The following is a 25,674-nucleotide window of genomic DNA, read 5'->3' on the forward strand; positions in this document are numbered from 1 at the left end:
TCCTTAAATTAATAAAAAGTGTTTAATGGTGAAAACATAATATGTATATTTTTAAATAAAACGTTATTTTATTCTGGTGAGGACGATGACGGCGACGAGGATGAAGACGAAGATGAGTCTGTCTCATTTATTATTATTCTGTCGGTCAAATCGTCAATCTTGTTGTCTAACTCTTTCATTTGCTTCTCTTCCTTAATGACATATTCTTCGCATCTTCTCCAGTTTTCTGGTTTCACATTAGCAATGTGCGTTTGCCGACCCATTATAAACTTGTACTTACACTCGTCTTGTCTAATTGTACATGTGTATTTGGTAGAATTAAGCGAAAGTAGGTATATGTTTTTGGAATGGAACGGGTGGAGTGAGCTCATTTATTTTTAAATACGAAAATTTTAACAGGAACCAAATGTTACCTGATAAACAACTATTTGACGGTTTATTCACAGTTTTTTTAAATACCTAAAAATACAAGGAATCGCATTTTTACTCTCACCTTACTTACCATTTATGCATTTATAATCATTAAAATTGGCTCGCCATGAATAAAAAGTACCAAGTTGCCACCTACAATTTTGTTCTTCGATCTGGCCTTAAAAGGTTCACTACCCCTGGATATGTCAAATTTGACGGCTCCGGTTTGTTTACACTTTTTTCAACAGCTAAAAGTACAAGGTATAGATGGGTCAAGGCTAAAAAAACATTGGATATCGATAAGAAGTTTATCGATGTTTTTTTTATCTAGCACTCGTTTTAGTCAGAATATGTTTTAGTGTTTTTTAAATAGCATGGGTAATTGGGTATGGTGTCATCGGTCATCTTATGTGATTTCCCAACAAATCGTGTCTTTATATTTCAATTGCACTAAGGAATTTTTAATAATTATGAAAGAACAGAAATTCTGTTCAATTCAATTCTTATTGCAGATCAAGCATAAGGACCATTTCATGAAAGAAACGAAGTGCTTAAAATATTCTCCATTTAAAGCTCTAAAGGTGGTTTTCCACCGGCAGAGCGGAGAGGGAATTGAAATCGCCCTGACCCTTTTCCACTAAAAGTTGGCATTAATAGCCATCGCGGGCCTGCGCCGTGCGCGAGCCTGCGCGTGCCTGCGGTTGCCTGCGCGTGCCTGCGGTAGATTGTAGGTTTCATACGATTATACTCTATGTCGAAAGCAATACGGTACATTTTTACAGTAAAATATCGGAATTCAAGTCTCGCACATCCTCGTCAATCCGCGCCTCGCGATGTCTCGTCGCGCCCTGCCGGTAGAATACCACCTTCGAGTTAATTTATACTCTAAGTAGGAAGCAATACGGTTAATTTTTACACTAACAAATATTTCAATTCACGTCCCGCACATTCACGTCAATCCACTCCTCTCCACGCTAAGCCACTTTTCGTCTCGCCCTGCCGGTAGAGTAGTACAATATAAATTAACTCGGATAACTACCATCAGAGTTAATTTATATTGTACTTTAATCTCAATTTAAGTCCCGCACATCCCAGTCAATCTTTACTATTTCCACCGAAGATGCGCTGGGCGAGAATTTAAAATTTGCCATACAAATTTCAATTCCCTCCCCGCTCTGCCCATTCACGCCCTGCCGGTGGAAAACCACCTTAATTTGTGAGCTCGCATGACAGCTGTCACTGTACCCAAGCTCTATAAAAAAAAAATAGGTCTAGTTGTAATAGAGCTAATAAGAGGTACAAGTTCCTACAAAGAAAATATTTTGATGTAAAATCATTTGGAAAGTCTTGGTTCGTAATATCCTTAGCGACTTATTTTAATATTAACCACAAGGTTGTATGAAAGCAATAAATAAGCAACAAAACCAAATCTTCTTTTATTTTAAGTAAGGAATTCTTAGTATGATGTGTTTAGTGTTGGTCTTGGTCACATCCAATGGGAAGGTAGTAATAAAAGGTAATTCAAAAAATTAGGACATGGGGGTCAATCAATAGCCATTATTTTAACATGCTTAGGGCCTAAAATATGAAAAAATATTTAATAAAATAATATGATCTTTTACATACTTAGTTAATAATAAGTTAAATAATTGACTCTAGCTGTAGGCCACAGAGGCAACAACTAACCTAAAGCAGGCAGGCAATTATGGTCGCGCGATAAATGATAAAATAGCAGGCCGTCCCTATCGCACTATATGTAAGTGCCATAGGGACGGCCCGATGTTTTATCATCTATCGCGCGACCATGATTGCCCTACTGAATTAGCAGTTCTCATTGTGTCTTTAACACTGCTTTCCCACTCTGGCAACTGTCGAGTTAGTTATCCTAATATTACAGGGCGCGTAGACAAATTGCCAAATGTTCACACTTGATAGCGTATAGTAATTATCTTTTATCGCACTTCTGTACCAGTACAGAGCTACAGAGAGAGCGAGAGATAGAGAGAGAGAGAGAGGGAAAACTACGTTACGCTATGGAGCGTAAACAATTAGTCACTTGTCACTACGCCCAAATGAACTAATAGAAACAAAATACGGTGTCAAGAATATTTTCTAACATAAAATAACTGAAAAATAATAGAAAAACAAGTTGAAACAACGCCAGTATCACATTCGAAAGGGAACAACTGCTTCTTCTTACATGTTCATTATAGTCCTCATTTTCCTCACGATACAGAGAGAAACATTACTGTGGGCCTAGTGAAAAAGAGTATAACTCAAATTGACTCTGTGAAAAAGGTCACAACTTCACAAGTCCGAGATGGGACTTGTGCCCTTTTTCACCGAGTCAATTTGAGTTATACCCTTTTTCACTAGGCCCTCAGAATTTAGAATTAAGTACATTCGTATGAAAAAGCGCTTATTTACACACCGACACGGTTTCCCCTTGCTCCACCGCGCAAATGAGAAAATATGCAGAAGCCGTCTCACTTGCACTGCAAATGTGTCGCTTATTAACTTCAAAACTGGGTAAATCCATTCTGCTGTCAGGTTGGTTATCTTTCACATCATATCTCAGAATATATAATAGTTCAAGTACAGAAGGCCCACTGCTTTTTTTGTGTTCACGAAATGCCGCCTTTTTAAATGCCTACAAAATTCTAACAAAGAAACGAGCTGCACGTGCGCAGCGTCGGAGGATAGGGTTGACTATGGTTTAAAACGCATTAATTCTCAGATAAATCTTGGGTACTTTCTAGGTATATATACAGTATTTATATATTTTTGTTACAGCCTTCAGCATCACAAGCCTTTTAACTATAAAACTCCCGTGAGACTCATACATATTTAAAAATATTTTAAGCGGGTTACTCACGTATTAAGTCGATATAGCGTTCGACATGTTTCGGTCCGGTGTTCGTTAACATGTCGAACGCTATATCGACTTAATACGTAAGTAACCCGCTTAAAATATTTTTAAATATCACAAGCCTTATTGAACTTTTCCGTGGGACTTAATCAATAAGATCAGTGTAAGATTGTCCTATTTTATTCATGATGTCTATTTAACTAAATATTATTAGCCATTCCACACGTGGACATCGCATATAAACCTTGAAAAAAAAAACTCGCTACGTAATGTAACAATAGAAAGTGCGAACGTGCGTTCCGTGACAACGCGCGCCACCCCTGATCAGGCCACGAACTCGCGGCCGCCAGCATGTACTTGTAGCGCGGCGATAGAATTGCGGAGTGAGCCGCCCCTGATCATATTATATTTTTTATATATTCAAACTTACAGCAGAATTGATTTACCCAGTAGGCCTAGCACATGATTGCCGTGAGAGTATGTCGCCGCGAGATAGATGACATGTCTTTGATGTCTTCTTCTGTATTAATGACATAAGGACGGGTAGTCTATCTCGCGGCGACATACTCTCGCGGCAATCATGTGCTAGGCCTACAGTTACATGATAATCCTAAAAACAAAGCGTTTAATATGTCACTGTTTCAGAAGTAACTGATACTTTTAAAGTCATTCATTCTAAACAAATGTATACAGCAAAATTACACCGTTGTAGGGTGGGTTTTCATATGATTTGTTAAGTGCATTCTAGTAGCACCCCTGTACCTCCACACGTCGCAGCTGTACGGCTTCTGGCCCGAATGCCGCGCCATTAGGTGACGATTTAGTTCACTTGACGTAGTGGTCCTGTAGTCACAGATGTTGCACTCGAAAGGTTTGCCACCTGTGTGTGTTCTCTTGTGATTTTTAAAAGAACTGCTTTGGGTAAAGGCGGCGCTACACTGATCACATTTGAACGGTCGTTCTCCAGTGTGTGTTCTCTTGTGTCTCTGTAAATTACCGCTTTGGGTAAAGGCGGCGCTACACTGATCACATTTGAACGGTCTTTCTCCAGTGTGTGTTCTCTTGTGGCTTTGTAAATGACTGCTTACGGTAAAGACGGCGCTACACTGATCACATTTGAATTCTCCAGTGTGTATTCTCTTGTGTTTTTTTAATCTACCGCTTTCGGTAAAGGCGGCGCTACACTGATCACATTTGAACGGTCTTTCTCCAGTGTGTGTTCTCTTGTGTTTTTGTAAACTACCGCTTTCGGTAAAGGCGGCGCTACACTGATCACATTTGAACGGTCTTTCTCCAGTGTGTGTTCTCTTGTGGCTTTGTAAATGACTGCTTACGGTAAAGACGGCGCTACACTGATCACATTTGAATTCTCCAGTGTGTATTCTCTTGTGTTTTTTTAGTCTACCGCTTTCGGTAAAGGCGGCGCTACACTGATCACATTTGAACGGTCTTTCTCCAGTGTGTGTTCTCTTGTGTTTTTGTAAACTACCGCTTTCGGTAAAGGCGGCGCTACACTGATCACATTTGAACGGTCTTTCTCCAGTGTGTGTTCTCTTGTGCCTTTGTAAACTACCGCTTATGCTAAAAGCGGCGCTACACTGATCACATTTGAACGGTCTTTCTCCAGTGTGTGTTCTTTTGTGTTTTTGTAAACTACCGCTTTCGGTAAAGGCGGCGCTACACTGATCACATTTGAACGGTCTTTCTCCAGTGTGTGTTCTCTTGTGCCTTTGTAAACTACCGCTTATGCTAAAAGCGGCGCTACACTGATCACATTTGAACGGTCTTTCTCCAGTGTGTGTTCTCTTGTGGCTTTGTAAACTACCGCTTTGGGTAAAGGCGGCGCTACACTGATCACATTTGAACGGTCTTTCTCCAGTGTGTGTTCTCTTGTGGCTTTGTAAACTACCGCTTTGGGTAAAGGCGGCGCTACACTGATCACATTTGAACGGTCTTTCTCCAGTGTGTATTCTCAGATGTGTCCGTAATTTTTCTTTCTCACTAGTTGCATACTGACATTCAGAGCAAGTGAAGTACTCCACATCATGACGGCTCTTCGCATGCTGCAATAGAAGCAGTCGAGTATCAAATATGGAACTACATTTTTTACACTTGAATTCCTTTTTTGAGGTTACACTGCAACCATTTCCAATGTTGGCCTTTTTCAATGCAATGTGCGAGTGTATGTGTTTTCCTAAGTTTGTCTTAATATCGAATGCTTGGCCACAATGGTCACATTTGTAATAATTCTCATTCGAGGCGGTGTTGTTATAAGATGTATCAACAGGTTTTCTAGTAGGAATATCTTGTACATCCACGTTCTTTGGTAAATCTACTTCAGGGAATGAAGAAGGTTCTTGTAGACCTCTCTTTTCCTTCTTTTTGTTACGCGCTTTACGTGTATTTGTCTTCACAGATTCATTTATGGTGACAAGTTTAGTTTGACCTGAACTATCTTTAATTTCTGTTGCTTGTTTCTTTTCATTTGAAGTTTTTTCTTTCCCTATTTTATCAACTTCATTTTTAGCTTCTTCACGTAGTGGAGGTTGACCTGAAATTCGTAAACATCAATTGTTTGATTTTGTCTTTCCACTAATAAATATATATATATATATATATATAAATCTTCAAGTGTTGTTACATATAACTTCCAGCCTATATAAAAAAAACCGGCCAAGTGCGAGTCGGCCTCGCCCACCGAGGGTTCTGTATCCGTACAAACTTACAAAAGTTAAAATAATCTCAAGTATCTCATATGTATAACTTTAAAGACTTGACTATAATTACCTACAGAAACAGCGCCAGCTCTCGGCAAATTTGCCGGTATTATATGGTATTTTTTTTTACATTTTCTTCATAATTCTTTTTTTTCCACAACAAAAAAATATATAAAAAATAGTTTTGATGTGTACAATTTGAGCTCTTTCTAACGATACCCCACTTGACGTAGTAACTTGACATTTACAGTTTGCCCACCTTCCATTTTGGCCATTTTCTATAATTAATATTAATATAATACATACATACATACATACATACAATCACGCCTGTATCCCATGAAGGGGTAGGCTCTTGGCAAATAAGGGGTAGAAAGAAAACGAAACTTTGACATTAAAGTGACATGTTGCCGGCCTCTCGCCTACGCCACAATTTAACCCACTAACATTTTAATATAATATTTTTTTAAATAACAATTTCAGGTTAACAATGTTCATAACTGTTCCAAATTTTAAATTAGTAGCGTAAGTAAGTTTTCGAGATATTTAGAAATGGTACAGACAGACAGACAGAGCGTCGCCATAAGGGTTCCGTTTGTACCGTTTTGGTACGGAACCCTAAAATTAAAGGTTATGTTGATTAGTGTCTTACAGTGTTCGCAGTCGCAGGGCTTGGAGTAGCGGCGCAGATCGACGCCGAGCCGGTTGGCGAACTCGCTGCCATAGAACACCAGCAGCTCCGTGAAGCGCGGCACGATCTTCACAGTCCTAAGAGATTTCACATTAAGAAAAAGTGCGTATCTGAGTCATGCATAATGGATATGACTTATTTTTCAATTTTATTTTAGCGATTAAGTGACGCATCGTGCATAAGAACCTTACTGTGATTGTAAGCCATATTTTAGAGTAAAATCGCTGTGACGACATGTGATATAATGACATGACGAAACTATTTTATAAACGTTCCTCAAGGTAGGTTTGTTTGGCTACCCTAAATGGAAGCATGAAAGTATGCAAGATCAATATCTATGAGTAAGCCTCTCCAAACCCTTTCGGCCTGTGGAGCTCGGATAGTGGCCCACGTTGGATTTTTCTGAGCAGCAATAAAGACATAGACAAAGAACGTTTATTTTCAGAATTATGTATCTACGTTACCAATATTACCAGGTGTCTCCGCACTAGGCTGTGCTTGTGTCGCGGAGAACCCTTTCAACCCGGGGAATATGACCCTAAGGAATATATGTGTGGAGACCCTTGAAAGCACTCGCCTGTAGTAGAGCTCGCCCTGGTACTGGAAGGCGACGAGGTTCTGCTCGGAGTAGCGCCGCGCGCAGTTGACGTAGCGCATCCAGTTGGAGTTGTTGGCGTCGCTCGCGTCCACCACGTGACTCGGCTTGTTGTTGCGGTCGTACATCTACGAAACGAATTAAAGACACTACACTCTATCCATCTACTCGTATCTATTACAATAGGTAGTGAGTAGTGAGGTAGTCTTCTGATAATACTAAGAGTCATTGTAGGTATTGAACTTTCTTTAGGCCACGGTTTGACTAAGTGTACCTAAGAATTTCATGGGGTTCCCAATTGATTGGATCTAGCTATTTTTTATGATATAGGCAAACGAGAAGACGATCCGCCTGATGTGAAGCAGTTATCACCGCCCATGGACATAGAAAAAACGAGCAAGAGACCCGTTTTTGGTTTGCCACATATCGAGAAAGTGAGGATGAACTTTGGCGGGAGGAGCGGTAACAAAAGCGCGACGATGGCACCAAGTCAAAAAGTTCTTCAGAGTATTCTTCAAGGTATTAGAATATAGTAAATATATTATATAAATAGTGATAGTGAGGACTGACCTGCCACTCGTACCCGGAGTCGACGGCGGTCTTGAGGCGGCGGCCGCGGTAGGGCCCGAAGCGCACGCCGCTGGGCAGCGTCAGCGTGCTGAACACGCCTATTCCCGCCCCTGACATACAACGAGTTTTTAAATAGTCTACAGAACCCACAGTCTACAGAAAAAATATGTGCAAAAAAGCCTAAAGCTTGGATTTGTAGTACAACACTACTTTTGCTGCTGATGTACACTAAACTCTATAAAAGCTAGCTATCTCCTGAAGTAAGAAAACAATAGCTTGCGATTTAGGTACTTACTTACAATCACAAGTACAATAGTCTCACTTAGGAACTGATTAAAAGTAAGTATGTTCAATATTTAGGACCAAGGAAACAAGGTAAAAATCTAAAAATAATAGTTACATATTTACCCCCTTACTCATAAACCTTCACTACAGTTATTATTAAGCCCATAAAGTTCGTTTGTCACTTTCTATCACGCTAATACGCCGGAAAGTGACAAACGAACTTTACCGGTTTGATAACTTTACTTTATGAATTAAACCCTAAACTGGCACCCCTGACTATTAAAAGGACAACTAATCTATGCCAACTACATACCTACTAATAAAAATACAGATCTAATCTAATCGCCTTCTATGTATAAACCTGGTATGTAGGAGTAGGCAAGATGCAGGAAGACCCTCGGCACGGTGAGCGCGGCGCGAGGCACGAACGCGGGCAGCCCCGTCACGGCGGGCACCTGACACATGCAAGCACTACACTACTACCCAGCAAGCAACATTCGTGCCCCCGGCAAAATCATATAATTTCTGGCGAAATTAAATCGGTCCGTAGTTCGTAGTACCTAGTTCATTTATTGTGTGCATCAGAATGACTGACCAAAGTGGCAGATCGATGTTGGAGTACCATCAGCATTTACTACCTATTTGCTACTATTATTTACCTATATTGACATATTTGCTACCTAAGTTAAAAAAAAAAGATTTTCCAAAAATAATGTGGGCAGTCATTCTGACGTCAGGATGACTGCCCAAACTGAGTATGTCGGGGTTGGTCCCCCTATTTTGCAACAATGTATATACTATGATTTACTACCTATTTGCTACCTACACATATATTTTTTTCAGATTTTTTAGGTAAAAAATAACGATTTTATGAGCAAAGTATTATTTTTAGAGATTTCTTCCATAAAGTGGGCAGTCATTCTGACGTCAGGATGACTGCCCAAACTGAGTATGTCGAGGTTGGACCCCCTAATTTGCAACAATGAATGTACTATGATTTACTACCTATTTGCTACCTGCACATATATTTTTTTCGGATTTTTTAGGCCAAGATTAACGGTTTTATAAGCAAAATAGTTTTTTTGTAGAAATGTGTTTCATAAAGTGGGCAGTCATTCATACTTCAAGTTGGACCCCCTAATTTGCAACATTATATGTCCTATGATTTACTACCCATTTGCCTACTTACATAATATAATATGTATGTTTTCAGATTTTTTTAAATATGAAAAATTTAATAAAATGAAATAAATATAGGCCCCAAGGCCCCATTTGCCTACCTACATAATATTATTTGTATGTTTTCAGATTTTATTTATAAATAAATAAAATGAAAATGTATAGATATTATATGTAGGTAGCAAAGGTAGTAAATCATAGGACATAGAATGTTGCAAATTAGGGGGTCCAACTTGAAGTATGAACGACTGCCCACTTTATGAAACATATTTCTACAAAAAAACTAATTGCTTATAAAATCGTTATTCTTTGCCTAAAAAATCGGAAAAAAATATATGTGCAGGTAGCAAATAGGTAGTAAATCATAGTACATACATTGTTGCAAATTAGGGGGTCCAACCTCGACATACTCAGTTTGGGCAGTCATCCTGACGTCAGAATGACTGCCTACTTTATGGAAGAAATCTCTAAAAATAATACTTTGCTCATAAAATCGTTATTTTTTACCTAAAAAATCTGGAAAAAATATATGTGTAGGTAGCAAATAGGTAGTAAATCATAGTATATACATTGTTGCAAATTAGGGGGCCCAACCCCGACATACTCAGTTTAGGCAGTCATCCTGACGTCAGAATGACTGCCCACATTATTTTTGGAAAATCTTTTTTCTAACTTAGGTAGCAAATATGTCAATATAGGTAGTAAATAGTAGCAAATAGGTAGTAAATGCTGATGGTACTCCAACATCGATCTGCCACTTTGGTCAGTCATTCTGATGCACACCATTTATTGCAGATAAGTGTAAATCCAAACATGTAAGTACCTAGGCATTCGGCGAATATGCGTGTTGCCATCTAGTGCTATAAAACCGGCCAAGAGCGTGTCGGGCCACGCGCAGTGTAGGGTTCCGTAGTTTTTCGTATTTTTCTCAAAAACTACTGAACCTATCAAGTTAAAAACAATTTTCCTAGAAAGTCTTTATAAAGTTCTACTTTGGTGATTTTTTTCATATTTTTTAAACATATGGTTCAAAAGTTAGAGGGGGGGGGGACGCACTTTTTTTCCTTTAGGAGCGATTATTTCCGAAAATATGAATATTATCAAAAAACGATCTTAGTAAACCCTTATTCATTTTTAAATACCTATCCAACAATATATCACACGTTGGGGTTGGAATGAAAAAAAATATCAGCCCCCACTTTACATGTAGGGGGGGTACCCTAATAAAACATGTTTTTCCATTTTTTATTTTTGCACTTTGTTGGCGTGATTGATATACACATTGGTACCAAATTTCAGCTTTCTAGTGCTTACGGTTACTGAGATTATCCGCGGACGGACGGACGGACGGACGGACGGACGGACAGACAGACATGGCGAAACTATAAGGGTTCCTAGTTGACTACGGAACCCTAAAAAGGAAATTAATGAGGCGCCATACAACTCCAGCTTCCTAGGACAGCGGTGCCGTCATATAGCCAAGTAGAAGCCGTCGGTGGCCGTTACCATACAACCAAAACATACAAAATTAAGCGGTTGTGTATGGAGTCATTGGAGACAGACAGCCGCTGTATATCCTAGAAACCCTTATGCCATTGTAGAACTATGTCATAGTGACGTAATGAATCAGATTGTAAGAAATCTTTTTCTGCTTGTTATTTTGACATAGTTGTAGAGTGGCCTAGGGTACCAATTGGTTGACTGTACAATGACACAAAATTGTAGATCATGCTTCTCGTGCTCTTATCAAACAAAACTTATGCAATCCCGGGTAAATATCCATGCAGTAAAAAATCTAATCGTTTGAGATATAATGCAGTATGTTTTGTCAGTGCCACACCGACTTAAAAAACTTACGTGTAAAGTACAAGTCAGGCACAATAGGTATAGATTTTTTTTTTGATAGGACAGGGAGGTAGGTACACTTGGTACATATCTAAAGCTATCCGTTCCATTTCCATCTAAATCACGGTGTTCAATAAGCGATAATCATTATGATATCAGTAGACCATAATTCTCTAAAGGTACGACATGACATACAAATGTCTTTAGCTGTGAACTTAATTTTTTAATGAAAATTAACTTGGTAACATAGCATCTTAGCTTCACTTGCATACTTATCTTAGCAATATACCATACAGAAAAGAATAACATAATATTTTAAGTAAATACTAGGTAGGTGATATATATGAGGACATCGATAATGATATACATATGAAGACATCCAATACAAGTTTTACAAAGAGCTTACCTTGTCATCAGGTATAACAAGTAACGGACCATGTATTGCGCAGTACTCATACACATAGTCCCGGCACTCAGAACAGTCTGTAACAATATATCCAGGCTATACAGAATGTCTTTTAATAGCGAGTCAGTAAGGGCAGCTATGAGATTGTAGGGGGTAGGGCATAGCGAATGAAATTCCGCTTTGCGTGGTAGGGCACAGCACAGCGGATATCATCTCGCTCGAATCTAGAGCAGAGCCCAACTGGGGTAGTACCTCCGCCTTACAAAAGACCGCAGCCAAATAGCACTAGACCCTATATAGTGTTGTGTTCCTGCCGGTGAGTAAGGCTGCCAGAGCTCAACGAGTGTGCGGTGTGCTGATGACGGGAGGACTTACGGAACCGACTTATTCCGTCTATTGTCCTTTGAGTCGTCAGCAACCCGAACCCTTCTTGGAACTTGTACACTCCTTTTTGCTGTGTATTTAACACAGCAAAAGGGAATATACAAGTTTCTAATGGGGTGGCAACGCGCATGTGACACTCTTTGAGTTGCAGGCGTCTATAGCTTACGGCGACCGCTTTCCATCAGGCGGGACGTACGCTTGTTTGCCACCGACGTAGTATAAAAAAAGATTCCGTGGTCCTACGCGGAAATGGTCTACGCCGGAGACCTTCCATCGATTTCAAATGGATGAGAAATGGCATTTACAGATTTTGGAAAAAGATACAGATAATACATATACTTACAGGATCAAAAGCTTGTATGGGACTAAAAAAAATTCAGGCTAGAAAAGTCACAAATCGCGAAAAACTTTTCCCATACAATTTGTATGAAAGAAAAAGAAAATTGGCATGTTGTGTTTAGGCATTTGTGACTTTTCTAGTGGGAATTTTATTTTAGTCCCATACAAGCTTTTGATCGTGTATAGGTATGATATCGCTTGGCGTCAAAAAAAAGTTTGTCAAAAATGCCCTTTTTCTCGCATCCTCTGTATGTTTTTCATCATATTGAAATCGATGGATGGTCTCTTCAGACCATTTTCGCGTAGGCCTACGGGATCTCATAGCTGTCCTTACTGACCCGCTATCAAAATACACCCTGTATGTATACCCAACTGGCACAAGTCTATGACATTACTTAACGATTAACGATAGTAAAACCAGATGCCTTGCTGATTTGGTTTTGGTTTCCTTAACGATACAAGTGCGGAAAAGAGAGAGTTCGAAACGAGGGGTGATTTCAGTTGTGTTTTATATCGACACGAGTTACGAATTCCCTCTTCAAACGCGTATCATACGACGTTTTTCAGCACATAAACGCCCCTTTGAAGTTTCGACCCATTCGACCTATCAGAATAATACATTATTACGATACAAGTGCGATAAATAAGAAATTCTAAAAGAGTAGAGAGTGTTTACTTACAAATGAATTCATCAAAGGGTGGTTCCTCTGGCTCGTAGTAGCATACACGAGGCCGCTTTCTTAGAGTGAAACCGCTCATCTTCTAGAACAAGATGGAAACAATTGAAATCGGCTATTTATTAAGTTACTTTCCTGAAATGCAATTCTGATAAAACAAACTTAAATTACCTACCTACCTATTAATAATGTAGAAAATAAATAGGAAAAGTAACAACATACTTAAAGGATTATGAGCACGATTGGTAAGTACACTAATTACGAATTGATAGTGAAGAATTGGTTGATAGCTTATTATTTATTACTCATGGCTGACAGTAAATTTAATGTTAATAATACTTAATTACCTTCGTTTGATAAAATAATCAATTTAACCTGGTTCAATGCAGAGAAAAGAGAGAGGAAAGAAGTTTTTAGGAGCACCTGCCTAAAGTACCCAATAAAATGAAAACGAATGATTGATTCCCGCCATTTTCAACTTTTTACCGCCAACTTTTTTTTAAACGGGTCCAAATCAAACCTAAGTTTCCAGACTTTCTCACCAAATATTTCTACAGATCGTGTAGCTCGGGTATGCGATTTCATAATAGAACCGTTTTTCCCCCGAAGGGTAAAAAACGGATATTTAGGTTCCTGCCGAAGCTTGAACCACTAATGAGATTAACACCTTCATAACTCGGCCCTAATCGAGTGAATTCCTCGACTAGTAGCGCCATCTGGCGCGCCAGTCAAGTATTAGTGTCGCCCGGTTACCAGCGCTCGGCTGCTTTTTCCTCAGTACCTTTAGCCGGCAAGGCCCTTAAGGGTGGTTCAAGCTTCGGCAGGAACCTAAATATCCGTTTTTTACCCTTCGGGGGAAAAACGGTTCTATTTAGGTGTCCGTGCCTTCGCTTGAACCACTAATGAGACGTGTTTAAACCTCTGCCGGCGCTGGTTAGGGCGTACTGTGACTGATATACTTTATTTATACAGAAATTTCATAATAAGAAATAGGAAGGTATACCTACAAAGGGAAGTTTCAAAATTTAGCCACTAAGGTTTCATGAGTTGAAACTGACAGCACATCACAGTTATCCATTATGACTCTATGATGGTGGTGAATCACTTAATTTATGTATAACATAAAACCGACAGGAAGCCAGTAGTTAATAGATCGGTATTATAATATTTACGGAAATAAAACCTGTTATTTCAATAACATTTTTGTGAGAAAATATCTGTAGCAACCTAAACTCTGAAGAGCTTCCCTTCATCAATGGGTGTTACATCAACGTCGGCAAAATTTGTCTCACGTTTCCCTTTCAATAGTCCCTAGTCAGAAGAAGATCATATACATGTTTTTTGTCTTATAAATTCACCAAGATACTAGTCTTCTTCTGCTTAAGATAACTATAATTATATCATGTAACTATAATACACAATTATATCATAGCACTGCCATGAGCATTATGACATTATGTTGAAATTTTTATTTTTCATGTAAATTGATTACTGTACCATAAGTAATGTATCTCCGAATATGCACATATTATTGTTAGTATACAGAGTAATAAGCAATATTGACATAGCTTAAACATTGTCTTACATAGCCCACTGCCAAATGTCAACATTTCCCATTGCATAATGTGATATGAATTCTGTATATGAAATATACATTTGTCAAAATAATTGAAATGGACGCTTGAGTTGGGAGAAATTGCACGCTATCATATGTTAATTTGTAATGTATACCCACATCACGATAATGTATGCGTTACTGCTGGACTGGTAGCAAAACGGCAAATAAGATGATAATACATTTTCGGCTTCTGACTGAATTGACAATACCATGGCCATGATTAGCTAAGGATCCATATAATAAAAGGTAAGCTCCTACTCAAAGTCTTTACGAGAACGGAAACTATGCAAATTTTTCCTATTAAATTAAAATGGGTCAACTGAGCAAAAAGCTTTGGGATACAATCGATTGAAACGAATCAATGATCTAATGAGTCACACATACTTAGGCGAAGGTCAAATGAAGGCAATTATTTCTAATTAAATTGACTTTGATACTTCCATGAATATACATGAATGTTAATGCGGGAATCCTCTCTACACTGTACTCGTCAACTTTATTTAGTCTTTTACTATGTCTAGCTAGTATGCTTTTTTCGATATTTGAAATATTTAATTTGTGTTTGAACAATTATGAATATGTGATGCATATATTTTTAGGCTTATCATTTTTATGACTTATGTGCTGACTAGCCGAATTTATAAAGGGAAAATTGTACGATTCGTGAGCTAGTAATTCTAAAACATTACGACTTATGGCTCTTTAGTCCATTTCGATATTCTAATAAGAACGTAAGACGACAGATAACTCTTCAAATAAGGGTTAATGATGTACGATTACCCATTTATAATTAAAATTCAGTCATCAGCTTAAAATAGTAAATAGTTTTCTTTTCAGAACTTTCGTAATTTATCACCAAATTGCAAAGCAATATATTCTATATTGCTCTTTTGTGCAAATAATATAAATGTCTCACGTTCTTTATAAACTGATGTATACACATAAACATACGGGTTAATATTTACTGTATTCTTGCTTATTTCCCAAAATCCATATGCAGCGGGACTTCCCATAAACAAGATGCAACTGTTATGTAGGGTAATACCTGATTCTACAATTATATCGAGATGACAATTATTTATTTATCGTATGGCATATAATTAGAATTTTCTTAAAAGTCGTACGTACGCACGGCTGTAGCATGTATCGCCACGGACGATGACAATGGTATTTACACTTGCCTGTCATTCGAGACCAATAGGTCAAAATATCGTAGCTATAAGTACCTACTGCGTACCTTAAGCGCTGAGCTTTTATTTTTCATTTAGGTTTCAAGACCTTACTTCTGATAAATATAGTTCATCAATATCTATTTAAACGGCAATAATTTTAAGTTTTCTGTTACCACTAGAAACCCATTTTGCCTAGAATCTGCGCTCCCTTTTATGAGTGTCCTAACAAATTCTTGTATGTCAGGTATATTAGTAGTCCGAAGTCTTCTAAATTAAGTCATAAGTCACAGTAATGTTATAAACATCATATTTCTAGTTCCTTACACTAAATTCAATTGGGACTGGGACTCGTCCTCTGACCTTACGAACCGTTTTTGAATAAGTTGTGGCGTCTCCTCTGTTACTGACAAATAGTCGCGCCGCAAAATTTTAATAAATGGCGCTTAGTAAGCAACTGCGGAAATGTGTATCGATCCTACAACGCGCTAATGGAGTTCCAAGACAAGACAAGACAAGACAAGAGACGCCGTACCCAGCCAGGACATGCCTGCTCCGGACTAGCCGGCGTACCAGGGGGCGTAGTTTTGTGGGGAGTGACACGCTCAGGGATAGGGGGAGGATAGTCAATCAGCCGGCTATGCAGCCTTGAGCCAATATTGGAAGGTAGGAGGGGTAGGTTAAGTCATTAAAGGAGAGCGTTAGAAAATTAATATGTCTGTTCCTCGTTTTAGTTTCGATTAGCTAACTAACTTGTTTCGAGTTAGCTGTATGCAATATAATCTTAGAATTCTGGCTGCTCGTCGATTCGATGGTCTACTTCTTCTTCTGATTCGCTGTCGGTCTCTTCTAGTGTATAAATTTCTCTTGCTGCTTTTACGAATTGGCTTTTGTCCTCTGCCATGTTGAGCCATTCGGAAGGATGTCTGGGGTAATATTCCATGTCTTGCATCAGTGAATTTTCCCACGTGTAGATAGGTCTGCCCACTTTAAGTTTATTGGCTCTGTATCTATAGGCGGCCTTAAGAGGTGGGGTTTAGGGCGTCTTAGGATGTGTCCTAGGTAGCACATTCGGAGGCATTTTATCCTCTTTGTGATTGTTTTACCGTTGAGGATATCTCGAATCTTAGCTAGTTTCGGTGCTGTTCCTGACTTGTTTATCATGTCTCTTAATATTATTCGCTCATAGCGTCTGAGTTTGGATCTATTGGCTTTAGTAAGGGCTGCACACTTGAGCCCGTATGTGATGGTAGGTTCGATGACCATTTTATATAGTAGAAGTGTGATCTGCCATTGCATTCTAGATTCTTTGACGAATTTAGTAAGAATTTTAGCGTTTCGTAGAGCCTGTTTGCAACGTGTGTGAACTGTGTTATTTCTAGATAGCGTAGACGTGATGTATGTTCCTAGGTATCTAATTTCGTTCACTGGGGAGATTAGTGAGCTACCGAGGGTGACGAAGGTTCCCTGGTTTTGGTTTGTATTTACTGGGTCTCTCACTAGTATTTTAGTTTTAGTCTCATTCACTCTGAGGCCTACCGTTTCGAATAAGGATTTGGCTTTATCGTAAATGGTATGAAGCTGTTGCTGGCAATTAGAAATAATGATTACGTCGTCCGCAAATGCCAAAATGATAGGTAATTGTATTTCTTGGTCCTGGTTGAGCTTCACAAAGGGAAGCTCTTCTTCAAGGGTTATGAATACGTCATCCATTAGTATCGTAAATAACCTGGGAGAAAGAGGGCACCCCTGTTTGACGCCTTTGCCTTTTTTAATCCACCTTGTTTGTTGCCCGAACCATTTTATACAGGTTAATTCGTTCATGGCCGCTTTGACTATTCTGTTGGTCATAGCTCTGTTTGTTCTACTCAATAGTATGTCCCTGAGGGCGTTTAGGTCCACGGTGTCGAAGGCTTTTTCCAGATCGATTGATAGAACGTACGTTTTGTTGCCTGCTTTCCACTCTTCGTCCAAAACTCTCCGTAGGGTGAACATGTGGTCGTCTGTGGATCTGTTTTTCAGGAATGCTGCCTGGTAATTACCAAGTTCCTTGGTTGATTCTTCTAACTTTGCTAAAAGAAAGTTGGCGTATATTCTGTAGCCGGTAGTACAGATAGAGATGCGTCGGTAGTCGTCAATCGTTCTCGGATTAGATTTTTTGGGAGGGGTACTTGGACTGACTGTGTCCAGGTGGCCGGCAAAACGTTTTTTGTCCAAGCCGTTTTTATATGTCCTAGAATCTCGGATTTTAGCTCCCAGGTGTTTGCTTTGTATAATTCCGTGACCACTTGATCGATGCCGGGGGAGGTACCGTTTCTCATTTGGCTGATGATCTTATCAATGTCCTCCATTGTGGGGTCCTCTCCTAGTTCTGATGGGTCCTCCTCGATGAGTCCGTCAATGAAAGGCCCCTCCATGTTGTCTAGTTCGTTTTCCCATTTTGACATTGGGATAAAAGTGTTTTTGATTTGCCGTCTTTCTTTTTGTTTATGTCTTCTGTAGAAGTCGTAAGTGATCTTCATTCTCATCGATGGGTGTGTTTTGGCTAGCCCCTGAAGAACGCTCTGCATTCTTTTTCGTCGTCTGCTGCTTCGATCGTTTCTAAACGACGCCTGCACTCTCTGAGATTGTTTCTAACTGATGGGTCCTGTGGGTGTTGTTTACTTTGAAATTTTGCCTTTTGTAGATTTGTTAGTGCCTCTTTGCGTTCTGTGGAGTAGTTAGGTTGATATTTTAGGGTCTTATTAGCGGCAGTTTTCATGATGTTCATGATGTTGTCCCACGGTAGTGGCATTGTTCTCTCCGCTCTGCTTTTCTCAGTTAGATCCATAAGGCAACCTTGGTATTCTTTAACTGTTGAGCTGTTTTGGAGCAGTTCGTAATTAAGGGTCCTGTAGTTGAATTCGTCGGTTATCGTCTTGTTGGTTGTCTGATAAGAAACTTTCTTACGGGTTAAACCGTGTCTTTGTTTCAGATTACCCCATATCATTTTGTGATCAGATAAGTGTGTGTACTCCCCTTTGATAAAGTTAAATATGGGTCGACTTCTTGCGTCTGTCATTATATGGTCGATTTGAGACCTTTTCTCTCCTGACCTCCAAGTCAGTTTACAGCTTGTCCGTCCAAAAGAAGTTTCTAATCGGAATTTCTCCCTGCGAATCAGGTCTAATAAGATTTCCCCGTTGTCGTTAGTCTTTTCATGAAAGAGGTTCCTGCCTATTAGTTTTTGATCCCGAAGTGCAGTTGTGTCTTTGAGGCCAATGTGAGCGTTCAAGTCTCCTAGGATGATAGGTGTTGCATTCTTTGGTTTCTTATCTAACAGTTGTAGAAGGCGTGTTAGGTCATTGGCGGCGGCAGACGCTGCATTAGACCAGTGGGTTGTGATAATAAATAGTGTGTGTCCGTTAGATGTGTCTATTGAGGCCACCATGTTGTTTGTGTTTTCTTTTGACCAGTTTAGCTTAAGCCCGGTGTTTTTTCTGATTAGTATGGCTACGCCTCTTCTGTTGTTGTTTCCGCTAAGATTCCACGTGTAGTGTTTTGAGTCGAGTGTGCCAGATTTGAGATGTGTTTCTTGTAAGCATGCGATGTGGATTGACTTTTCTTCCAGTAGTGAGTCAATGTCACGTTTTTTAATTTGTGTCGCCGCACCTCTTACGTTCCAAGTGGCCACGTTTATGTTTTCTACATCACGTTTATGGGTGGCAGGCCGCGGTTTGGTGCGGGTAATTCTGTAGCCGGTCTTATCGGGTATATCTTCTGGGGTCCCAGTTCCAGCCGTAAGACTGAGATCGTTATGTGGTATATTTCTCGTTAATACTCCTAGATGGCTTTCAAAACAGTCGTAGTGATTGCCACTAAAAATAAGGCCTATATTACCGACCGCGTCATGTGGTATGGTGGGAGAAAAGCATGCTGTTTCTTGTGGAGGGGATCCCTGGAATATTTTTACATTTATGCTATAATAATCAGCCGCTGCAATTAGTATATCGGTGCCACCCCATGTACCATCTACGTATTGTGATTTTATGTAATTGTCGATTTCTGCGTTTTGCGCAAAGGTGTCCAGGTTGCTCATGATTGCCATATGTATTTTAGGGTCGTTTTTATTTTCTTCCACATATCGCGCGAGATCTCGTCGGATTGCCTGGTAGTCAAATGTTAGGTCATATAGGTCGTTTATTTGGTGGGCTAGTGCGCGGTATAGGCAATTCCCGTCGCCTTGTATCTTTATGATTTTGTTATCCATGTTGGGGCTTGTATTTGATGTTGCAGTTGGCGTTGCTAGAGTATGCTGTGGGGAGGACTTATGTGTCTAATTTATGTTTAGGGTTAATTTCTTACTAATGTGTCATGCAGTTCGTGCAACTTAGTGTGATGTACTTATATGTTATATTAGGGCTAAGTAATGTTTGGTTGAATTATTATTACTAACCATTAACTAATGAACAATTTAATTACTGATTATGTTGACCTAAACAACATTAAAACTAGAGTTCAACTTACAAATAAAAGTGAGCTTGTACCAAACTACGTATCTAATTACATAGAACTTGGGTTATGCTAATTAACTTATATAGTAAAGAATATAATTAAGTGTATAATATTTGCTGTGTGCTTATAGAATTAAGTAATGTTTATTAGGTATGCAGTACTTGCGCTTTCTGGGATTATACTGTTTTACAGGGTATGGTGTGATTTAGGTTATTTTTCAGTAGTGTGCAATGGCTTTCGGGCCTTGTGGTGCCTAATTAATATTTATTTCTGTTTACTAACATTAGTTTCTAACTGTGTGACTGCGCCACGATTGAGTAGCCCGTTGCGTTTTTTATGTATACTACTTACTTATGAATGGGTAGTACATACAGATACAATTTTTTATAACTGTGATATAGCTAACGTTCGAAATGTATTTGTATAGTTATCCTTCTTCTTTGACTCGTAGTTTCCTGTTCGTGGTGTAAAGTTGTCCAAGGATCCCGATTTTTTGGTGGGAATAATTACGGTCTAGCGAGTGCCCCGGGGTAAAGACAATACGGCTCAATGCGAGTCAGATAAACAACCCTGCATGAATAGAGTTTTACGTAATTTATCGTTTATGACCGTGTTCGACAGCAAAGTGATGGCTGGGGCTGGACGCCATATGTGTGCGTTTCTACTAAGGAGTTGTCATCGTTTTTTTTGGGGGAAATTTATCCTTTTCTTTAATGGGAAGTTATTGGTTTGTTTTATGAGTTGGGTGCGCAATGTGTTTGTTATTATGTTGTATAAGTTATCCAAATTGTTCCCAAGAAAGGTCCGGGTTTTTTGTGCTTTGAATCTTGCTGTTTAGTATTTCCGAATGTCTGTGTCCGCGGGTGCTGCTATTATGACTTAATATGAAGCTTGTACTTGTATGCTTAATGTGCCTTCCAGGCTGTGATATCTCGTCTCGGAAGAGTCCTTCGTTAGAAGGGTACAAGAGGTATGGTACCTAATTGATATTTGGCGCAAGGTAATGTGGTGTGTAGGCCTAGGCAATATTAAGGCTAACGTAGTAATTAGTAATTACTACACAAGTATACCTAAGAAAACATTCTTACTCGGAATTAAATGAAATAAAAATTAAACTATACAAATTTTATACCTACGAGATTTATTTATACCACTTGAATAACAAATTACAGAACTACGGTGGTATTAATGCTATAGATTACCTAAAAATAATTATGAAATAAATTATGCTAACTATACCTAATAGAAATTAATGTTGTAAATTTGGAAACGTAATGTGCAAATTATTATTTTATGAATAGATGAATAATATTGGAAAATGAAATGTTTCATAAGGATGTTATTAGCTGAAGTATATTATAGGTATGGACACTGGACAGGTATACGATGCCTATGAGGTTTGTCCATTAAGTAGTATGGTCGCGTTACGGGTGTACAAATAAGTTAGGTACTTATATGTTAGGTACTTAGGAACAGTATGTATACTCCGGGTGAACTAGGCATGTATAATAGTTGTAGTCGGCTGGTTGTGGTGTATCACCCCCGCTATGTCTCTGTACCGGTTCGTTTGTGATATGTACGTTGTAACTCGTGGACCTAGTGGACTGAGTATACTGCAGTACTGGTGTTAGTGCTAAGGTCTAGCAGAGATGGAACGAGCTCACCAGTTTGGTCATGGAGGTGTAGTTGGCAGCAGCTGCTGTTCCTCGGCGTTGGATCGTAGGCGCCGGGCGCGGGAAAGTTGGCCCGGTCTGGGAGAGCGAGAGTCACACACTAGGCTAGTTCGCTGCTAGATCTGGTGTCCCTATAAGTTATTGATTTAACACTGTCCCTAGGATTGAGCCACAGACACTGTAGGAATGTAAACACACTGCACACTCGTAACGCGGGAAGAGGTTCGTGATTCTAAATAGATCTAACACTGTCTCTATAAATGAGGTAAATCTAAATGATTATGTAAATAACACACAATACACTCGTAACGTGAAACCTATAAGCAACTATTTGTGCAATTTGGACGCGTAAGGAACTTGGCGTAGGTTGCGGTCGGCTAGTTGTCGCACTTGCCACCCGGTTATCGCGGGTTCCTTTGTTTTGGCCGAGGTTTTACAACTTTGGGCTCTCGGGGGATGCGTCCGTCTCCCACGACGTGTCAGACAAGACCTACAACGCGCTAATGGAGTTCCAAAAGTTAATTGTAAATATACAACTTCTGTTAATCTCTCTCTAGGCCCCAGAAACCTATTCAGAAAACATTTGTCAAATGAAATAAACGGGAACTTTCTGTTAGTAATACCGCAGTAGCGGGCGATAATTTTAGGATGCGAGCGTGTTACGAAACCGTTCAAAAACCACCCTGGTTTTTGATCCTGTCTTCGTTAGGTTAAGATATTCATTTTTGTAATTAAAAATCAATTTTCAATTTTATAAATTTAATAATAATAATTCATTTTAATTCTAATTCATTATCATGCAACTTTGACATTTCAATTTGTATATTCTTTCATTAAAATATTCAATATTGTATTCAAGTTGACATTACGCATTGCAAATCATCAGTTTTAATTTATTCAATTTTTATTTAATGTTCATTTATAATTCTATTATTCATTAATACTACTTGCATATTTTTTAACTAAAATATTCATTGGAGTGTATAAAATCATACTTGAAATCACTATTTACAATTGGCAATATTCACATTCAAATCTGACAGCTTTTAGAGCTTTTTAAAAAACTTACGGTTATTCCGCCTCCAACGACATTCACAGTGTCACTTTTCTTTGTCCTCACAATTTGCATTTATTCACATTTTTTACAATTTGGAATCCATATCCACGCAATTTGGATTTTACATGGTCCTTACGAAGCCTCTGGATTGTGAGAGGACAGGACTGTGGCACCGAGTCAGGCTCCACCTATGCAACGGGTCTTCATCATCGAAGCCGTGGGTCGACCAGGTTGGCGCAGGGCGTATTCAGCTGCGTGCAGGTTCCAGGGCTTCCACTCATCGAGTCCCATCCCATCAGCCAGGATCCAGGACGGGTGAAAGTCGCGACGAGCACACGCAGCATCCCATTGCAGTGGGCATCCATCCGTGACCAGCAGTCAGTCGCGGGATCCAGCCAATTCAGCGCCAACTAGACCAGTCCAGGAGTATTCAGTGGAGATCAGCGGGAGCCAATATTCAAGATCAAGCAGCATCCAGCACAGGAGGGAAACGAAAAAAGTGAGATCGTTCCATTTCCTTTCTTATTCAATCCATATTCCTTTGTTTCTTCCTTTTCTGTGTAGCTGCACTATTCATTAGGTATTATTCAGGCATACCTATTCAAATACCAAATTCATTGCTTTCCCATTAAGTGCAGAAAGTTAATTCATTGCCATCGTTTGGATTACCCGTAGACATTGCCAGTAGACATTCGATAGGATTATTCATAGCGGTATTCATTTTCTTAGGTATAACCTCTTGACCCAGTTCACAGTAATAATATTTAAGATTTTAATATAAACTATCACTTTCACATAATTCCTATATAATACGATAACAATAATTCAATAATTTTGTAACTTTATTACGCTAATTTCAATTAAAAACTTCAAAAACAATAGGCAAACACGTTCTTAAAACAATCTTGATAACTAACTGCAGTGCAAATAAGTCGTAAACAAGGTTACGTAATACAAGTGCATACCTTTGATTCGCATAGCAAATAGTTTTAGCGCCTGGAGATTTTTTAAGAGCAAAGTTTTTATTTAAGGTCATAATTTGTACCAATATTTATAGGCTCATTTTTTAGCATTTTATTATGCCACAATGTCATCGGAACATGATTTTCATAAACTTAATTACAAGCTTGGACTTATTAAAGGTAAACTTACTGTTTTTCACAATTTTGTGTCGCAACTAGCTGTTGAACCGCAAGTAAACGAGTTACAGCTTGCAGAGCTGCAGCTTCGATTTGACAAAATAGGGCTTTTATACAATGAGTTCGATACATTGCTGCTAGACATAGACATATTGTCAGAATTCACAAGCGGAGAGTATATAGAGGATGAGCGGGCACTCTTCGAAGACATTTACTTCGCTAGCATGTCGAATGCACAAGTGCTGATTCATAAGTATTCAAAACTTAATTCAACAGTGAAAGTGTCCACTCAGGCGATCAAAAATATGTTAGATAGCACGATAAACACACAAGTATCCATATCCGCACATAAAACTCCCTCAAATACAAATATTCAGTTTCCAGTTAAGGAATTAGATTCAAATGTTCCGAGTGACAGTTGTACGATACAATGTCAGTGTCCAAAAGCTGCTCATGATCAGCAATCCACGACATCCATCGCATTTAATGAGCGGCCGTCAGTCCAGGGATACTCATTACAGCGAACTTCAGTTGCCTCCCTTTCTATGGAGCGTAGCTTGGAAGCCAAACATGGCAATACAATTCACAGGTGCAGTTACGATCGTGGGGTGGGAAGACCGAGCAACTCCATTCACATTCAGGTTCTTCAACGTTCAGGGTTGCTCAGTTCAAAACATCAGCGTCAATATGTATACATTTTTATATTCAAATATTACCGCCTCACGTTCTTACATGCAGGGCCTCTTTTGAATAACGAAACGATACAGTTCTTGATAGGTAACGTATCAAGAGAGCGTGAGGCGTTTCATTTATACTGTTATCACGTTATTTATTACACACTTTCACATAGGTACATTACACCTACTGATTCAAATTATGGTAATTTACACCCAAACATATTTCAGTCCTTTCGTTCCTTTCCACTTCCTGATGGGCGATCCACACCATGACAGTTCGGACCAAATGCACAGATTGCAGCCTTCAAGACATCACCAGTTCGTGGCACTCATCTGCAGGACAACTTGGAAGGCATCCATGGCAGCGACGGTATCTCACGGCCTGCACCATCATCTACCCTTCCCCTCGGCATACAGTTGAAGTCACAGACTTCAAGGCGGGAGCATGTTACGAAACCGTTCAAAAACCACCCTGGTTTTTGATCCTGTCTTCGTTAGGTTAAGATATTCATTTTTGTAATTAAAAATCAATTTTCAATTTTATAAATTTAATAATAATAATTCATTTTAATTCTAATTCATTATCATGCAACTTTGACATTTCAATTTGTATATTCTTTCATTAAAATATTCAATATTGTATTCAAGTTGACATTACGCATTGCAAATCATCAGTTTTAATTTATTCAATTTTTATTTAATGTTCATTTATAATTCTATTATTCATTAATACTACTTGCATATTTTTTAACTAAAATATTCATTGGAGTGTATAAAATCATACTTGAAATCACTATTTACAATTGGCAATATTCACATTCAAATCTGACAGCTTTTAGAGCTTTTTAAAAAACTTACGGTTATTCCGCCTCCAACGAC

The 25,674-nt window shown here is 38.9% G+C and overlaps 1 protein-coding gene across 1 annotated transcript; it reads right to left on the reverse strand.

Annotated features, from left to right (window-relative positions):
* Positions 1–3,887: 3,887 nt before the first annotated feature.
* On the reverse strand, positions 3,888–13,055 carry LOC125229143 (zinc finger protein 665-like). Its single transcript, XM_048133924.1, has 6 exons — positions 12,972–13,055; positions 11,569–11,664; positions 7,854–7,963; positions 7,266–7,411; positions 6,650–6,765; positions 3,888–5,831 (listed from the first exon to the last, which is right to left on the reverse strand). Exons 4-6 carry the CDS (start codon positions 7,409–7,411, stop codon positions 3,979–3,981), a joined length of 2,115 nt encoding a protein of 704 aa, XP_047989881.1. The 5' UTR covers positions 7,854–7,963; positions 11,569–11,664; positions 12,972–13,055; the 3' UTR covers positions 3,888–3,978.
* Positions 13,056–25,674: the final 12,619 nt, after the last annotated feature.

Source organism: Leguminivora glycinivorella, chromosome 8 (assembly GCF_023078275.1).
Source record: "Leguminivora glycinivorella isolate SPB_JAAS2020 chromosome 8, LegGlyc_1.1, whole genome shotgun sequence".
Lineage (NCBI taxonomy): Eukaryota > Metazoa > Arthropoda > Insecta > Lepidoptera > Tortricidae > Leguminivora > Leguminivora glycinivorella.